Below are 18,257 nucleotides of genomic sequence, written 5' to 3' on the forward strand. Positions count from 1 at the left end.
GGCTCCTCTTCCTGCCTCCCTCCAGCCCTGCTGTGGCAGGGTGGCTCAGCGGCCCGGGAGGCTGTGCGGGCAGCCCCTGTCCCCCCTCCTCGGGCTCCCCATGATCTCATCCCATCTCACTCCGCTACCTGTTGTGCTGCCTGCGTGCCCAGGCAGCCCGCTCCTATGTGCCGACCTGCCTGGAGAGCGGTGGCAAAGCCTGGATGGAAGAGGGTGGACGGGACAGAGCTGGGCAGCCACCATCAAAGTCACGTTGTCCCAGCAGCCCTTCTCCCTGGGACGGTGCTGCCAGGAGGCCCTCGGGGTGCTGCGTCCCATCGTTGGCAATGCCTTTGGCTGGCGGCAGGCGCATGTGCGCCTGCCTGCGCTGCTGGGCTGGGCTCCCCTGTTCACGGTGAGTCAGAGCAAGGCACCCGCGCTCTTCCTGCTGGGAGTGACTCAGGTGGAGGAGCTGATAAAAACCACCAGGGCTGGGGGGGGGGGGGGGGGGAATCACAAATAAGAACGGAGCTCAAGTGCAGCAGCCTGGAGCTGGGGCTTTGTGTGCCCAGCGACTGCCACAGGGCTGCGGCGATGGCCAGGTGCTGGCTCGTGGTCCTGGCAGTGTCCCCACTGCTTGCAGCCCTCAGCACCGAAGGAGGAGAAGGTGAGGCTTTCAGGGGGCTGGGGAGGTCCGCTCTGGGGCTAGAAAGCTGTCCTGCTGGCAGCTTTGCTGACAGCCGCAGGACTGGGGAGCCCTTTGGGTCCAGCAGTGCTCTTCTGCTGGGCCGTGCTCTCTGCTCCTGCTGCTGGGGATAAACCCACACCCCTAAGGTGCTTCTCCTCAGGCTTCCTCTGGAGATAAATTCCCGTGTGCACCTAGACCAGTTTTTACTAGCGTCCCTTTTGAGTAACTTGTTTGGTGTAATTACTTTATTGTTTGCTGAGGAAAGCTTGGCTGCCTGGGTGGGATTTGGGTGTGAGTACAAGGATTGCACAGGGAAGGGGTTTGTTTGCCTGCTGCCGCAGATAACCAGCACGTTTGCTGAGCCCGAGGAAGAGCTGGAAGTGTCCAGGATCCAGCAGCAACACGTGCAGAGTTTGTGTTTTGTGCAAGCTGGAGCCTTGCGGGATGCATGCAGTCCTAAAGACCAAAATCAGCTCTTTACATGTTCTTCATAAATGCTGAGTGGCCTCGGTTGTTTTTGTTTGTTTCTCTGTACTACTGCTGCTTGGAAATAGGCTTGCAGGATTTGAAGCAGGTCCCTTAATATCAGATTTCATTTAAGCACAGTGGAACATGATAGGGGAAAAAAGTGCTGAATGAGTGCGTTTTTAAAGGACAGACCTAATTTGGTTTGCTTGCTAATTGGGTAATTACTACAGCAGCCATAACTGTGCTCTAAAATACCGATGGAGATTTTTATTTTCTGCCTCTGCTCGCTGCCTTGGCTGCAGCACACACATTCCTGGGCATTGGTTGGGGCTGGTTTAAGATTCTCCAGGGTGTGGGGATGAGCCACGCTGGGGAGGGGGGGGGGGGGCTCACAGCTCAGTGGGAAATGAGGGAGGAAAAAGGGTCTTCAGTTGCCTGAGCGGAGGTGGGCTGGGATGTATGAGGAAGGTGAGGGGCTCACAGCTCTGAGCTCCTCTGGGTGGCAATGGCTGTTTGAAGATTTCAGTGAAGACTTGGAGGCTCCCAGCTGCAATTCTTGATTTGGGGAGATCCAGTGGAAGCTTATCAGGCTGTAGAGCACCTATGGCAGCAAGCATGCAGACAAGCTGACGTCTCTAGCCTGGTGCTGGCTGCTGTGGTACATGCGTGCTTCTCAAAGTCGGCACCGCAGTGTCTGTAGCCAAGGTGCAGCGCGTTTATTCACTGCGTTGGAAAGAACTATCTCCTTCTCCAAGCCTTTCCCTTATTGGGGTTTACATCAGCACAGCAACCAAACATTTGTCAAGCTTTTTTTCTGCTTCGTGGAAGCTTGGGGAGCAAGGTCCGACTGGATGTGTGCCCCAGACCTCCCTCATCCCGATGCGGCACTGAAGAAATCCCTGGGTAGGGCCTTGGGGCACCCGGCTGCAGAGCAGCTCCTCTCCTTGGCTTCGAGCCCACTCCATCTTGCCTGGCCTGTGGTAATGCTCAGCCTGCCGAAGCCCGCCAGGCTCCAAGAGAAGACCAGCAGCAGCGGTGAGGCCGTGGCAGCAACCTGCAGTAGCATTGTGAACAGCTTCGTGTTTGCCAGCCCTGAATCCGTGCCAAGGCTGGGAGTCAGCTCTCAACATGCTTCAGCCTTGGAGCAAGACCTAAGAACAGGCTTTCCTTCCCTGGGGAGCTGTGATTTGGCAAGCTGGTAAATCCTCTGGATTGTTAAATCCTCTGGATCGTGCAGGGCGAGGTGTGGGTGGGGTTAAATGCTTTAATATGGAAGGAAGGGGAGGGGACGGGCACCAAGCAGTCACAGCGTGCAAGAAAGTGCAAATACCTTGGGAAACAAAATCTCATGTTGCTACTTTTGGATATATATATTTATTTATATATATATAATTTCTGCCCTTTGGTCACTGGAAATGTCTACTGAGGCTCTGGGCATTTCTTCCACACCAGCCAAGACAGGACCTGGGCTCCTGCAGGTGTCCCCAGCAGGCTGGGCAGTGGGACTGCTGCTGGGTGCCAGGCTCCTGGTGGCAGGGCTGGACCAAGAGCCACACTTGCTGGAGCTAGGAAAGCTCTGTCCCTGTTTGCAGCAGGTCGTCATTGTTCCTCTCAATATCAGGCTGGGCTGAACGTGCTCCTCAGGTACACGAGTGCTGATGGGCATCCAAGGGCATCAGTCAGCACTGGCAGTGGGCCTGCAGGGTCGGCCTTGGCCCAGGAATGGCGGGGGCCCCGGGGCAGGGGGTACAGATGTCTTCGGTGGCTGAGGGCACCAGGTGGAAGCCAGCTTGGGATGGACCTTTGTGGGCAGTGCCAGGACAGCTTGGAGCAGCTCCTCAGCAGGCTCTGCACCCTTGAGGGTCCTGCTTCATCCCTCAGGTCACGTCTTTCTGCTGCCTGTCTTTGCGAGTCATTCTCCCAACCTCAGCTGCTCTAGTTGGTGATGCTGCTGAGCTGAGACACTCCTCTGCAGTAAGACAGCTGGGGGGTGGGGACAAGGCTGGGGGCCAGGCTGTGCTGCAGGGGCTTGGGGCGTGGGCCCTGGTGGAGGTGACCTGGGTGCCCCTGCTTTCCTCCGGAGCAAGCAGACAGAACTGAGGACAGCCCTACCTTGGCCACAAGTCCCTTTTCAGCAAGGTTGCATTGCCCACAGCAGCTCTCGTCCCGCCTGCCTCCTCCTTTCGGAGCCACCTTGAATGTGGTGCACTGATAAACGTGCAGCTGTCGAGCAAGCATAAAGCATTCCTTGATGCTGAGAGCATGTCTTTCCTCCCCTCCCATATTTGCCCTGGAAATAACTGGCAGCAAAGTGTGCCTTGCGCTGGTGGCACAGCTCTCGAGCATGGCCTCCAGTGGCCACGGCTGGTGACTCTCTGCGGCGGGACTGAGAACATCACCGAGCCCATTTTGGGAGATTTCTGTGGCCTGGACTTGTTCCTCGGGTCATGGGTGGGCTTCGCAGTCAGTACCCTTCCCTCTAACTTCCTCTTTTCTTCTTCCCAGTCTGCGACTGCAACGGGATGTCCAGACAGTGCGTCTTTGACTGGCACCTTCTGATGGAGACGGGGAACGGGTACCGCTGCCTCGGCTGCCTGGGCAACACCGAGGGCCCCCGCTGTGAGCGCTGCAAGGAGGGATACTTCCGCCAGCACAACGGGGACTGCTGCCTGCCCTGCCGCTGCCACCCCCAGGGTACTGGGCCACCACCGGGGCTGACAGGGCGGTGGGGTTAGGGAGGCCTAAGGAGTTTGCTTGTTGGGTTGCTGCTGCGTTTTCCAACCCCAAGGAACTGAGGCTGGTGCCCCTTGCTGGTTGTGGAGCTTGGTGCTCGCAGGGCAGCCCTTGGAGGGGACTCAGGGGCATTGGATCCCACTCCTTGTCCCTGAAGAAGGGAGAGATAGAGAGGTCCCAGCAAAACACCTCTCTGGGTCTTACCCCTTGTTCTTCTCTGCATGGTGCCCATCTGGGTTGGTCCCCGGGAGGTTCCTCTGGTGATGCCCAACTCCATCGAGTGCATTTGCACTTGTGCAAGGTTTGGTTCAGTAGCCCTGGCAGAGCTTGTGGATAGTGGGAGGAGAAAAAAGAGAAGCAGAGAGGAAGAATGGCCCCCCAACAAACCCCCGGACAGGCTGCACTGTGGCAAGGTCTGCCCTGTGCCTCCTGCTCCCCTCTGTCCTCAGTTTGGCAGGTGGCCAGGACCAGCCAGGAGCTGCCCCACAGGGAACTGCTCCTGCCCTTGTCACAGGGGATGCCAACCAAGCCCCAGCATGGGGAGCCCAGGCTTTTGCTGGCCTCGTGAGCCAGGCTCAAGATTTCTGCATGTTGCAGCATTTGGCAGATTCCATGAAGTCCCTTGATTGCACTGTAAGAGTGAAAGGCTAATTCCTGAGCTCACAGCATCACACCTGGGGACAGGGTGTGCTGCAAAGGGCCACCATGCTGCAGGGTGGGTGGAAAGCTTCCACGCCCCCACCCCAGTTCCTCTGCCTGCTTTACACATTGCTGCAGTTTTAAGGAGAAATGATGCCCGGGGCACCCCCATGAACACGAAAAATGGGTGGCAAGCAGAGAGAGCAAGGGGGGGCTCCCCATGCTTTGAGTTGCTTTGAGTGGAAAAATCCAGCTCAGCTCCTCCATCCAGGCTCCCTCAGACCTCAGTGCAACAGCGACGGCCGCTGCAGCTGCAAACCCGGCGTGACGGGTGAGAAGTGCGACCGCTGCCAGCCGGGCTTCCACTCCTTCTCCGAGGCTGGGTGCCAGAGACATGGGCAGTAAGTGCTAGTGGCCGGCCACGCGTGGTGACAGCCACGGGGACCACCTCCAGGGGTCTCCTGTGCTGGTTGGGGCAGAGGTGCTTTGTTCCATAGGTGGTTTGCTCATGGCGACCCATCTCCATCCTTGGGGAGAGCAGGGGTGGGCTTCCTGTCCTGCCTGCAGAGCTCACTGCCACGTGGTGGCATCAAAATGAGACCTTAGCAGCTCTCTGAGGTGACACTTTGCCATCCAGATAACACAAAACAGGCAGCAGCTGGGGGAAGTGATGTAGAACAAAACCAGCCTAAGCACGGGGCTGCACAGCATCACTGTCCTGTGTAGTGACAGCCCTGCTGCAATCACATCCGTGCAAAAATTGCTGTTGGCTGTAGGTGTTTATTAAGAGCAGGTCATTAGAGCAGCACCAGCCGCCTTCACATGTTAAGCACCTTCGGAAGTGCCTCTTGGTAGCAGCATCAGTGCTGCAGCCACTTCCTACTCGTTGTACCCCACCCTGGTGCAGCTGGGGGGGGGATTCTCTGACCCCTGCGCTGATCTGGAGGTCACCATGGTGTCCCTGCTGTCCCCGTTGCAGGAGCCTGCAGTGTGCCTGTGACCCAGCCGGCAGCACGGGGGAGTGCATCTCGGGCCGCTGCGTCTGCAAGGCCGGCACCACCGGTGAGCGCTGCGACAGGTGGGTGTCCAGGGGGCTTGGGGCACCGTGCCCAGGCTCATCCCCATCCCCATCCCTGCTCCCAGCTGCTCACCAAGCCCCGCTGTGGGAGGGGAGACGCCTGCAGGCCTGCCCTTGCCTGGGGGCAACCCTGAAAGGCAGCAGTGGGTGCACACGGCTGTCTTTGGAGGGTTGGTTGTGTTTGCTGTGTGCAGGTTTGTGTCCTACAGCAGGCTGAGCGTGGGAGGGAGAGGAGAAAAACCACGCGAGCATTGTAGCTTTTCTTTTCCAGGTGCAAACAAAACTTCTATAACTTGGATGCCAGAAACCCAGCAGGATGCTCACCGTGTTTCTGCTACGGACACTCATCCTCATGTGTCAGTGCTGAGAATTACAGCATCCACAGGATCACCTCCAGCTTCCAGCAAGGTGAGGCCATCCCTGCAGCCCCAGGGCTGGTGTGCAGGGGGGTTATTGCCACCCTCCTGCCCTTAAGTCACCAGAGGAGCCCTGGACAGGCATTCCCAGCTGCTGTCAAAGAGGTTGCTGGTGTGGGTACAAGGAGGGTGTGGAGGCAAGCAGGTCAAGACATAGGAACCAGAGTTTTTTTGTTGTTTTGTTTTGTTTTGTTTTGTTTTGTTTTTGGAAAGATGCAGCTTGCAGAAGATGCTGGAGAGCTGGAAGCACCTTTCCCTGTCTCTGACTGGGGTGCTTCCTCCGTGTTTGCCCTCCAGGTGCAGAAGGCTGGACAGGGGTCCATGAGAATGGGTCCCCAGCTGAGCTCCAGTGGTCTCCACGCCACCAGGATGTGTTCATAGCAGCGAGGACATGGGAAGCACTCTACTTTGTGGCACCTGGTATGCACAGAGCCCAGCTCATTGGGGCAGAAGAGGGTGGCCCAAGGGGGTTGGTGGGGCTGGGGAAGAAGATGGCATGGGCAGAGTGAAGGGACTGTCCTGGGGCAAGGAGATGACAGATGACACCCCCCCAGTGTTTCCCCAGCCTGAGAGGTGATGCTGGGGTCTGCATTGCAGTGCTGCTTGGTCTGACCCAGTGGAGTGTGCCTTCAGGCGGAAAACAAAACTTTAAACCTGTAATTCCTTCCCTCCAGTCCTCTCCCCTGCTTCCATTTGCAGCCAAATTCCTCGGGAACCAGCAGCTGAGCTACGGCCAGGTGCTCTCCTTCGATTACCGCCTGGACCGAGGGGGACAGCAGCCCTCCCCGCACGACGTGGTCCTGGAAGGAGCTGGCCTGCGAGTCACTGCCCCCTTCTTGCCTCCTGGGAAGATCCTGCCCTGTGGTGTCAGCCAGACATACACCTTCAGGTGAAGGGGGAGCTCGGGATTTGGGCAGGGTGAGCTTGGTGGGCTCAGGGTCCTGGCTAAGGCCCCTCAGAGGCAGCCAGGCTTAAGTGGTCTGGGTTGGGTGCAGCTCTGTGTGTCTCTCCTCGTGGACAAGGATAAGGGTGAGAGGGTGGTAGGAGATGTGTCCTGAGTCAGGATGGGGGCTTTGCTTGGTGCTGGTTGTGCAGGTGGACGTTGTCCCCCAGTGCTTTGGGCACAGGAGGGAGATGGGAGAGAGCAACTGGGACAGCTCATGGTCTTCAACACGGCTTCTACCTGGTCCCATGCACAGGTTGGATGAGCACCCCAGCAGCAAGTGGAGCCCCAGGCTGAATTACTTTGAATATCGCAGGCTGCTGGGGAACCTGACGGCCCTCAGGATCCGAGCCACCTTCGGGGAGTACAGTAAGTGGGGGGAGCCACAAGGGTACGGCACAAGGCTTAGCTCTCCTTGCTGCAGACAAGTCTCCAGCTGGAGACAGCCATGCTAAAAGGTGTTTAACAAAGAAAAACATGTCATAACATGGGCCAAATGAAGGGCTTTAGCAGGATGCCAACAGCCATGGGGTGGGGGAAACAAGACCTTAGCTCTGGTCCACCTGCCCCCGCTCTTTGTGGTTGGCAGCGCAGCCTGTGTGGAGATGGATGCAGAGATGCGGGGGCTTGCAGAGCAAGCTAGGATCTTGCAGGTGAGCTGCTGCATCTCCCACCAGGCACCGGCTACATCGACAACATCACCCTGGTGTCAGCACAGCCTGCCGCCGGCAGCCTCGCGCCCTGGGTGGAGCGGTGCCAGTGTCCCGATGGGTACCAGGGGCAGTTCTGTGAGAGCTGTGCTGCTGGCTACCGGAGAGATGCTCCCAGCATGGGGCCATTCAGCATCTGCGTGCCCTGCAATTGCCAAGGGGGAGGAATTTGTGACCCGGACACTGGTAAGAGGAGTCATGACCACGTTGTGTGTGCTGGGAGGGCGGGGGTGCAGGGTGGCTGCCTGTGTCCCAAAAATTGAGCTATGGGGGGATGTGGGAGGGAGATCCCTGGCTTGCGGGTGGCTGGTGGTGGAGTACAGAAAACAGCACAGATAAAACTCTCTAAAACCTAGAAAGAGCTGCTGCCTGAAATAAAAGAAAGGTACACTGGGATCAACGCTTAGCTTGTTCTGGTTGTGGTCAGAAAAACATCTCCTATTGCCTGGGTAGCATTACAATCTTTTCTCACTTTGTGTTCTGAAGGTAGGGATGGTGTGAACAGACATCAGTGAGTGATGTGAAAATGCTTCACTACCCGTTTTGCCAAAGCAGCCTGCAGTGTTGCAATGTGAATTCAAAGTAACGAACATGGATGAGGTTGAGCATGGATGTGGTGTGGTGGGGCCTCAGCTAAATGCCCACAGCCCCCTTGCTGAGGGCACTGTATGTCCCCTCCTCAGTTCTGATGCAAAGGGAAAAGCTGGCGTTGAGTTGCTCATGCTAGGATTCATGGAGGGTGTCCTCCTGGGAGGAAGACAGCAAAAGGCTTGTCCCAAACCCTGTCCTTCCTCCCTCAGGCGAATGCTACTCAGGAGATGAAAATGTGGGCAACAGCATCAGCTGCCCGTTTGGCTTCTACCGAGACCCCCGGCCCCCTCACGGCTGCAGGGCATGTCCCTGCGACAATGGCCAGGGCTGCTCGGCAGTGCTGGGCAGAGAAGAAGTCGTCTGTGACCACTGCCCTCCTGGAGCCGCCGGTAACGCCCTTGCTCTGGTCTGTTAGCCCATCCCCAGGAGTTTTCGTGTGCTTTACGTGGAGGTGTGGGGTGTCCATGGGCTGGGTGGCCAATCATGCCTTCTTGCCAAGGCTTCCCCACCTGTGTACCCCGCTGCTGCTCTCTCTGGTAATGTGGAGTTCAGGCAAGGCACCAGCACCCATTGTGCCAAGGGCTGTACAAATGTGTGTGCCCTGCCCTGGGGCTGCATGTGCTGTACATACACAGAGCTGTTCCTGCAATCACCTGGGAAAGTTATTGTACAAACAGATAAAGTGCATGGGGAAAAGGATTGATGGGGAGGGAGGGGAACAGTAGGACATGACTTGCCAAGGAAAATCATTGCACCCAGCTTTTGGGAGCTCATTGGGCACTTGGCATATGGGAGGCAGCAGCCTTCAGGCACAGCGTCCCCGTCCCCATGGGCTGAAGGAGGCTGGGGGCTTCCAGTTTGTGGCCAAGACCCTGAGCTTTTCTCGCCCTCCCTTTCTCAGGGCCCAACTGCGAGTACTGCGCTGACGGCTATTTTGGAGACCCCGCAGCCTCCCGGCCGTGCCAGCCCTGCCAGTGCAACGGCAACGTGGAGCCCAACGCCGTGGGGAACTGCAACCGCCGGACGGGCGAGTGCCTCAAGTGCATCTACAACACAGCTGGCTTCTACTGCGACCGCTGCAAGGATGGCTTCTTCGGGAATCCCCTGGCCCCCAACCCTGCCGACAAGTGCCAGGGTAAGAGGACAGGGATGGGCGGGGGGTTGTTCTCCAGGACACAGCCTGGGTGCAGGAGGTTTCAGCAAACCGGAGCCCGTGGCTGCAGGGGGCTGCGTGTGCGGCACCCAAAAACCACAAAGCAGCCCCCTGGGGTCAAGTAGGAGCAAAGCTGTGGTGGGCACGGTCAGAGCACCGCCACCGGGAATGAGTAAGAAAGTCCATGCTGGCATGCAAGAAGGTTTAATGGACCCTGTGCATTTGCACTTTGGCCTTGTGGCTTTTGGTGTTTGTTCTGTGCTCCAAGCCCTTGGCAGAGGTGGCGAGGGGTGTTTGCTTGCAGTGCTTACCCAAGGCAAGCTGTGTTACCCAAGGCAGATCTCCCTCTCCAGCACAGGCAGGAGGTGCATGTTCCCCAGAGGTGGCAGGGCCCTGGGGACAGTGGGTGCTGCGAAAGCCAAGGCTTTGTCAGAGCACGGGGTGCCTTGAGGGGGTTGATGTATGTCCTAGGGGCTTCCCTAGGACACTTCCCACCTGTGGACAAGCGGAGGGAAAGCGAGGTTGGAGGGAAGCAGGGAGAGGCAGTGGGTGGAAAGATGTGCCCAAAGCAAGGAGCAGGGGAGGTCCTGGTCCTTGGCCACTCTGACCTGTCACCATGCTCCACAGCCTGCAACTGCAACTTGGTGGGGGCCGAGCCCCTGACATGCCGGAGTGATGGGAGCTGCATCTGCAAGCCTGGCTTTGAGGGCCCTGACTGCGAGCAGAGCGAGTGCCCAGCCTGCTATAGCCAGGTGAAAGCCCAGGTGGGTGTCCCTGTGTCCATCTGTCTGTCCCTCTGGGCAGCCCACTCCCTGCACAGAGCTGTGCAGATGCTCCAGCTTTGGAGATTGCTTGAGCTGGTCAATCAGCACTTGGTCTTGGAGCAGAAAGGTGGGAGGGGAGACCATCCTTCTTTCCTGGCTTTCCTTCCCCAGAAGCGCAGCTGGGCAGCAGATTTGCAGCCAGCCCAGAGGTGCAGAGCCAAGCCATTGTCTCAGTCTAGCTGTTAGCAGGTGAAGCCCTGATGCCGTGGTCCCGCTGGCTCTTCATGGTAGCCCTTGTTACGGCTGTGATCAGCAAGGCAGCAGCTGAGCAGAAATGAATGGCTTTGCACTGAAATGAATGCAAAGATACAGTTACCCTCAAGCATCTTGTCCTGGCTTCCCCGCAAGAGGGAAAGGTGCTTCTGCAGGCTGTGCCTGAAGTTTGTGCTTGCATCTGACTCAGCTGACGTAAAAACCGATGACCTAGAGCTGCTGGCCTGCTGTGTCCATAGCAATCAGTGTTCACCTAAAAAACAACTCCTCACTCCATATTTCTATGCTATGGGTCTGGCTCATGCCCTGGCCTCTCCACTATGGGTTTGATGGCCATGTGCTGATGACCTTCTGTGTTTTGCAGGTGGACCTGTACCTGCAGCAGCTGCAGGAGCTGGAGCTGCTTTTCTCAGAGGCCCAAGCTGGTGGCGGGGTCGTAGATGAGGAGCTGGAGAGGAAGATGCAGCTGGCTGAGGAGACGTTGCAGGCCATCCTTGGAGAAGCTCTCAGCCTGCAAGGTACCACGCAAGGGCTGCCATCAGACAGGGCTGGAGGGAGCAGCTTCTGGGGGTGCCTCAGTGCAGAGGACATTTGTCTCTTGAGAGAAATCATTCAGGAGATGACAGTCTGGGGCAGCTGTGTGTACTTCCCTGAGCGTGTCCATGGCATGGGACCACCGAGAGTCCAAAGGAAGGGGCAAACTGTGTCGTATCACGGTGTGGTTTTGCTGTCCCTGCCTTTTTGCACTTCATTTAAGCCACTGCCTCCCTCTTTCCCTCCTCCCAGCCTCCGACAGATCTCTGGAAAGCCGTGTAACCAGGATGAAGGGACAAGGGTCCAGTTGCCAGAGCCAGCTGGACGACACCAAGGCAACAGTGGAGAGGCTGAGGTCTCTCAGCAGGCAGTACGAGAGGCAGGTGCAGGACACCAGGCAGCTGCTGGAGAGAGCCAGGCTGGACCTGGAGCGAAGTGGAGCCACCCTGGGTCGAGTGGTAAGAGCACCTTTCTGTGACATGCTCTTAATTCAGCCCAGCCACTGGGTTGAAAAAGTCCATGGAGAGAGCAAGAATTTGACGAGTTACAGTTATGATATTTGTTTTGTGAGCAGAGAAGAAATTGTGGTGGATAGCACTGGCTCTTTCTGTAGGGTTGGGATCTGGAGAACTGCAGGCAAGGGTCTCTGGGTGGCTCTGGAGGGTTGGCATGCCACAGCTGCTTTTTTCCCTGCTGAATCAGATGCAAGGCCAGGGAAGAGAGATCACACCTCTCTCCCTCTCTCCTCAGACTATTCCAGTTTCACACTTCCCTGGAGGCTCAAACAAGTTCTTGATTCTGGCCCAAGAGGCTCTGAGTTTAGCCAACAGGTGAGTCCCTCCTCATGGTGCTGGCAGGGGATCAAGAGCCTGCTGGGGACATGGGAGGGCCCAGTTTGGTGGCCTTGCCTAGCCCTGATGCTGCAGCTCCCATGGGCTCCATACAAGTCCTGGAGCAGGGGAGACATGTCTGCTGGGTTGCCTTTGGTGTCCTCTGTTTCCTGTGAGAGTGATGTTGGGCAGTGTGTTCTACAAGCATCTTCCTGGTCAGAGTTTGGTCCATGGGCATCCAGCTGGAACAGGCAGCATCAACCTGTTCCTCTGGTGCTACCCTGCCCTGGGGAGATGCAGGAGGGACAAGCGAAGCATGTCCCTCCTGCATCCCAAGGTGCAGGTCCAGGACCATCCCAAGGTGCAGGTCCCCTTCTCAAAAAAAAACACATTTCCTGGGAGAGCCTGATCCAGCACCTCTGGATAAAACCACAAAGGACATCGATGGACGAAACTTGGGTGGGAAGCTCTTCTCACAAGGCTCCTCCCATGCTTTTCAGCCACATGCAAGCAGCCAACATCATTGAGCAAGCCACGAAGGCGGCGCAGGACGACTCGCAGCAGGCACTGGAGCTGGTGCGCATGGCTGTGAGTGGGGAGGCAGCGGCCTCTGGCTCCCTGCAAGGGCTGCTCCAGAAGTAAGTTGATGGCTGTGTCTCAGCAGAGGGAAAGGGGCTGCGGGATGGAGGAGAGGGGTGTCCAAGCCTCTGTGTCCCCACCCCTGCCTCCTCAGCTATGTTTCAGAAACATGCAGCTGGAAGCAGGATGGTAGGACTTGACTTTAGTCCTTGGGTTTAGTCTTCCACGTTGTGTCTGCGCAGGTATGAGGAGCTGAAGTCACTGGCTGAAGGCCTGGAGGCCGAGGCTGACAGGACAGCCTCTGAGGCAGACAAGGCTTATCAGAGCAGCCTGATGCTCCTCAGCTCCCTGTCCCGCCTGATGAAGACCAGTTTTGGGTCCTTTGAGGTGAGGGCTTTGATCCTGTGGGGCCAAGCCATCCCCTTTCATCCTGCCCTTCCTTCAGCTCATCCTGTTCCAGGACCCCATCCCAGCTGGGCCCTGGTTGTCCCACTCCTCACCCTTTTGTCCCTGCAGCTGGCTGTGGTACAAGCATCCATTGCTGCTTGCCACAGTTCCCCGTGAACAACATGGCAACATTGAGCCCCCCAAGGCAGTGATCCCATCTTTGTGTTTCAGGGGGAGGCAACCCAGCTGAAGCAGGATGCAAATGCTCTCCTGAGCATGGTGGACACGTATATGGCACAGTACAGGCAGCTGCAGAGCCGCACGGGCCACTGGGAAGAAGAAATCAAGCAGCTGCTGCAGAGAGGAGAAGGCGAGAGAGCAGTAAGGCATTTACTGAGTCACCTTGAGCTTGAGCTGCAGGTGGCGAGTCCCTTGCGTTGCAGTTACTACGCACTGTCCTCCCCTGTGCTCCAAAGGGGCTGGATGTCCCCCTGTCATGCTGCAGGATGGCACATTTCCCCAAACACAGCCCATTGGGGTTGGTCCCACCTTCTTCTGGTTCTGCCAGAGCTGGAGTGAGATGCCACCATGTGCTCAGAGCTGCTGGTGCAGGCTCTCCCTAGCACACCTCCTCCACGTGAGGCAGGTTAGGGACCTGCTCCAGCACAGACTGGAGCTGAGGTAGCTCACGGTGGCTTGAGCCGGTTGAGGAGCACTCACACAAGCCTCTGCTGATAGATCAGGGGGTGGTAACCTGGGTTCGGGGGAAACAGAAGGCATATGGGAATGGGCTTGTGGTCTTCTCTCTCAGCACAGCTCCTTGCAGGCTGCTGCTGTGGCTCTTGTGACTGCCCTGGGACCATCTGGTGATCTTGTGCTGTGTCCTTCACCTCATTGTGTCCCCTCGGTCTGTCACAGATGCTGACCCAGCTGCTGTCCCGGGCCAACCTTGCCAGGAGCACAGCCCTGCAAGCCGTGAGTGCTGGCAACACCACCTTTTATGAAGTGGAGCAGATCCTGAAGAGCCTGCGGGGTAACCTTGTGCTCCTGACCTCTTCCTCGCCCCCAAGTTCCGTGTGACGGCTGAACATGCTCAGTGGGCTGCAGGTGGCCTCTGCCAGAAACGTCCTCAGAGCCGGGGTGGTGGCATCATGTGCAGCCATGTCTGTGGTGGGGACATGCTGCCCAGGACCTGGTTATTGTCCCAGGGCCACCACCAGGCCAGCAGTTCTTGTGAGAAGGAGCAAATACCTGTAGGAGATCCTCTCTGGTTATTGCTCCTCTCCTTTCTTTCCTGTGCTGTCACCATTGTGGCCAGACTTTCTGGAAGATGAGAGAAGTCTAAACCAAGCCAAGCCAGGAGGAAAACCCTTCCTTTTCTTCCCCTCATGAGTTCTCAGACAGGTAATGCCACTTCATGCTGGTATGCATCTCTTTTAGAGTTTAACCTGCAAGCAGATGACAAGAGAAGGGAAGCTGAAGATGCTATGAGGAGGCTTCCAATTATCAGCAGCATGGTAGCAAGTGCCAGGGAGAAGACAGACCGAGCCGAAACCATCCTGGGCAATGCTGCTTCCGAATCCAAAGCAGCCAGCAGCGTAGCAGGAGAAGCGAAGGAAATCACCATGGGAATCCAGCAGGTGAGGACAAGCCCTGGTGCTATTGCTGGCAAAAAGAGGTTTGGAAGGACAAACCGTGGAGGAGGAGATGGTTGGTGACCCCTGTGGTCTTTGTGGTGGATGTGATGCACTGGCTTTTTTGTTGACTTTCGTCTACAGTGGATTGTGCAGAGATACCTGAGGTAGCGGGAAAACAATGGGTGCATGGGAATTTCTGCAGGCAAATTTGTCCCATGGGATCTCTGTGGCATCTTTCTGTAGCCACCTCTTGGTGACCAAGGGGATTTTTCACCCTGCGTCCTTGCCTGTCAGTGCTATGGCCGGAGTTGCTGACAGGCTCATGAGATCCCAGGCTTGGTGCTGGTGGGTCTGACACCCAAACTGCACGTGGTAATTCCCCAGGGACTCAACAGCGTGTGCTAGATGGGCTGAACCCTGATCATACAAACAACTCTCTGCACCAGCTGGTGAGAGCACATGAAGGACACAGGAGAACCTGTGATAACTTGGGTCCCAGGGTTCCTGGAAGGACCCATTTCCCACCAGCTCCACGCCCGAGTGCCCCCAGAGTGATTCCAGTCATGCTCTGCCCCTGAACAAAATGCCTTTCCCTTCTGTAGGAGCTCACACGTCTGAAGTTGGAGGCCAACAAAACAGCTGACGGTGTCCTCGCCCTGGAGAAGGCAGTGGCAGCCCTGCAGCACGAGGCCAAAGAAGTGGATGGAGAATTCAAGGGCAAGATGTTAGAGGTTGAGGCGGATACTGCTGTGATACGGGAGGTGGGTCCCTGGCTCCCACACCTTGTCCCCTTCCCTGCTGACATTTGGGCAAGGCTTTGCTTTACAGCTTCCACCTTGCATTCTTCAGACAGCTCAGGAAGCTCAAAGTGTCCAGTATGAGGCTGACCAGGCAGAGGTGGCCGTGCAGGAGACACTAAGTGCCCTGGAGGAGCTGCTGCATCTGATGAGTAGGTTTTGCAATGTTGCTGTAGCCACGTAGCTCAAATCAGGCCACCACTGGGCTCTGCATGGGGGTGCTGAGTGTTTTCTGGGAACTTGCCTCAGCTGACACCTGTAAATTGGTTGGAGAGTAGGGTAAAGCTGAAGTATCTAGGAGGAGCTAGTCCTCAGCCTCCACCCATTGTTCCTTATTCCTTGTTTCCCTCCCGTGCAACAGACCAGCCTGGTGCTGTGGATGAAGAAGGCCTGAAGCAGCTTGAGCTGAATTTTGGTAAAGCCAAAACCAAAACCAACCGGCTGAAGAAACAGATGTCAGAGCTGGAGCAAAGAGCCACACTGCAAAAGGTCCGGGTACAGAAACTGGACATGAGCATTGATGAGATCCTAGCAGATATTAAGAACCTGGAGGATATCCAGAGAAGTCTTCCTCCTGGCTGCTACAACACAAAAGCCATTGAATTACCTTGAGCCAGCTCCAGGAAGGCTGCAGCCTGAGTCAGGCTGAAGGTGGGACAGCCCGGCCCAGCTGCTCTCCCCAGTCCTGGCAGGATCAGCTGCATTGGACTTGTGTCAAACTAAACTTTACACTTGAGTTTAGCATAGCAGCTGAAGTTCATGTTGTCACACTGGCCCGGGAGAGACCCTGATTTTCAAAATGATCCGTCCCTCAATTTCAGGAGGAAGGAGACACCTGCTTGCGTGAAGGTGCTGCTGACTGAGGAGCCCATTCCTTCCGCAGTTCTCTGAGGTGCAGAGGGGGTTGCTTGCTGCCAACCTGGGCGGTTTGCACGGTCACGTTCTGAGCCTGAAGCTCAGGGCTGAGAGGTTCTCCAACCCCTTTGGATCCCCTCCCATGGTCTGGTACACACAGAAGGACTGCAGTCCTTTTCCTTGCTTTTCACACTGCTGCCACCTCCTTATGCTCTCTGTGGGGCTTTCCTCGCCTTCTGGAGCTAGCAGGCAGGGACTGAGCAGAGTGAAGTGGAAAATGGGATGAGTTTTGAGCCATGGCACTGGTGATGCTTCTCGTGGCTCTCTCCTCTCAGCTTGCCCGGTCCTGGCCTTGCTGGAAGTGGTTCTGGTGTGCTTTTTTAGGTGTGGCTTAGAGATTCAGCATCAGATGCTGCTGCTGACCCCTTTGGTAAAGCTGCAGGTCTTCCACCATTGCAGGCAGGTGGAAGAGAGGGGAAAGAAAATGATGCCAGTTGGCTTGGAGCTCAGGGTGATGTGCTAGATGGAGGAAGGAGGGGATCCTGTACTAGTAGGTTGGTGGAGGAGGGGATTGCTGGGGCTTCTCAAGTGGAAAGTCTTTCCGCTGCTCCACCTGTCCCCTTCAGCTAAGAGGAAAGGACACCCTTTCTATTTGGGTCCCAAATCCCTTGAGGACTGGGTTCCTTCTGAGCAAACATGGGTCTCCCTAGCAGCCCATCACACACACATGCACATAAGCACAACTTTCCCTTCTGAGGCCGGTTAGTTCGGTACCAGGCAACTCCCTGGATGTGCCCAGGAAAAGCAAGGTTGTTTCCCCTCTGCACAGGCACTCAGGACCTGAGGCACTTGTCCCAGGAACAGGAACTTTCCTGGGGGAATCACAGCCAAAAACGCTGGCATCTGAGAGCCCAGTCCCATCCTTGCTGCAGTGCCAGCACTTTAATTTGATCTGTTTTAGAATATTGGAAATGGCTTGAATGTTTCTCCACCTCTGGTTTGGTGCTTCCCAATCCCTCCCATTCCTCAAGTGTGGTGAGGGATGTTTCCCAAAGGGTGCTAGCCCTGGGTACTTGTGCACAGGTTGTTTCTGCCACAAGTCTTCTGAGCAGAGCGTGGAGGATCAGAAGCCTGCAATCCTTCAGCCACCTGCTGCCTTCCTGTGGGCCCACCTCCCTGCTGACACCATTTCCAGCTTCCTTTAGAGGCCATTTGGGGGCACTCTCAGGTGCTGGTCAGCCCTGCTGAAGCCCCCTGAGCTGCGTGGTGGTGAAGGAGGAGGCTCTGGACAGAGGAGAACATTCTGGGGGGCTCACCCATCCCGTTATCTCTGATTTTCTGGTAAAGCAGTGCCTGTGCTTTTGCTTGATAAAGGTACACTGAATAATTGTCTGTGTTGTATTTGTATTTAAGCAATATTCTTGCCTTTGGCATGTTTTTCTTCTCCTGTTGTACAGCATAGGGCAGGTATTAAGAAGCTGACTTCATTCTTTTATGAGTTGGGTTTTTGAAAGGGAGGAGGCCAATAAATATTGAATACTTTTGGCTGGCTCTTGCCTACTGGTTTATCTTCTCCAGTGCCATGCTTTGGCAAGGATGGCCATGAGTTCCCCCGGCAGCTTGCGCTCCTCATGCTGACTCCATCTTGGGACTGGTTTAAAAAGACACAGCAGTGGTGAAAGATGACACCAGCAGCATCTCTTTTTCTTTTCTTTTGTTTATTACATAATTTAAACATTTTGCTGATAAAGACTTTTCTTTTGTCAATGACCAATTTCTTCATATAGCAACAGAAGAAAAAAAAATTAGGCTCCAAAACCTTTCACAGAAGTGATATTGGTGGCATGGCAACTTCAACCCCCCCCCTCCCCCCTTTTTATTTTATTTTATTTTTCCAAAAGGCATTTGAAGTTCATTTCTCTTTCAGCAAATCACACTTTAAAATTGGAGGTTCAAAGACCCAAACACAAGAGCTTCCTCCCACCCCACCCATGCACTGGAAACCCCCTTCCTCACCTCCCCACCGTCTACGTGGATCTCGAGGGATGATCTTTCCCATACCCACCCAGGGCTGTTTTCAAAACCAATCCCAGCATTGACTGACCTGTTACAAACCCCCCTCCCACCCCATCCTCGCCCCGTACTGTGTTTTACTGAGCGGATACATGAAGGCGTAGATAAGACTAGTAAGACAGAATATATT

General features: G+C 56.0%; 1 protein-coding gene across 2 annotated transcripts; it reads left to right on the forward strand.

The window, feature by feature from the left end:
* Positions 1 to 412: 412 nt before the first annotated feature.
* LAMC2 (laminin subunit gamma 2) lies at positions 413 to 17,208 on the forward strand. Of its 2 annotated transcripts, XM_035333678.1 has the most exons (23): positions 413 to 646; positions 3,641 to 3,829; positions 4,779 to 4,908; positions 5,487 to 5,585; positions 5,857 to 5,993; positions 6,299 to 6,421; positions 6,701 to 6,890; positions 7,201 to 7,313; positions 7,622 to 7,840; positions 8,455 to 8,634; positions 9,147 to 9,380; positions 10,026 to 10,162; positions 10,800 to 10,953; positions 11,222 to 11,427; positions 11,720 to 11,799; positions 12,300 to 12,437; positions 12,621 to 12,765; positions 12,997 to 13,146; positions 13,684 to 13,798; positions 14,206 to 14,405; positions 15,005 to 15,163; positions 15,252 to 15,351; positions 15,561 to 17,208. In XM_035333678.1, the coding sequence occupies exons 1-23, from the start codon at positions 574 to 576 to the stop codon at positions 15,809 to 15,811; spliced, it is 3,522 nt and encodes a 1,173-aa protein (XP_035189569.1). In that variant the 5' UTR covers positions 413 to 573; the 3' UTR covers positions 15,812 to 17,208. The 2 variants fall into 2 exon arrangements, with proteins under 2 accessions (XP_035189569.1, XP_035189570.1); XM_035333679.1 differs by lacking the exon at positions 5,487 to 5,585.
* The last annotated feature ends 1,049 nt before the right edge of the window (positions 17,209 to 18,257 follow it).

This window comes from Oxyura jamaicensis, chromosome 8 (assembly GCF_011077185.1).
Source record: "Oxyura jamaicensis isolate SHBP4307 breed ruddy duck chromosome 8, BPBGC_Ojam_1.0, whole genome shotgun sequence".
Taxonomy (NCBI): domain Eukaryota; kingdom Metazoa; phylum Chordata; class Aves; order Anseriformes; family Anatidae; genus Oxyura; species Oxyura jamaicensis.

Excerpts from the sequence above, each read along its gene's own strand:
- LAMC2 (XM_035333678.1), top strand. The coding sequence starts at position 574 with ATGGCCAGGTGCTGGCTCGTGGTCCTGGCAGTGTCCCCACTGCTTGCA. Across the intron at positions 7,314-7,621 it reads AGCCACCTTCGGGGAGTACA|GCACCGGCTACATCGACAAC; the intron begins GTAAGTGGGGGG and ends ATCTCCCACCAG. Across the intron at positions 12,438-12,620 it reads CTGCAAGGGCTGCTCCAGAA|GTATGAGGAGCTGAAGTCAC; the intron begins GTAAGTTGATGG and ends GTGTCTGCGCAG.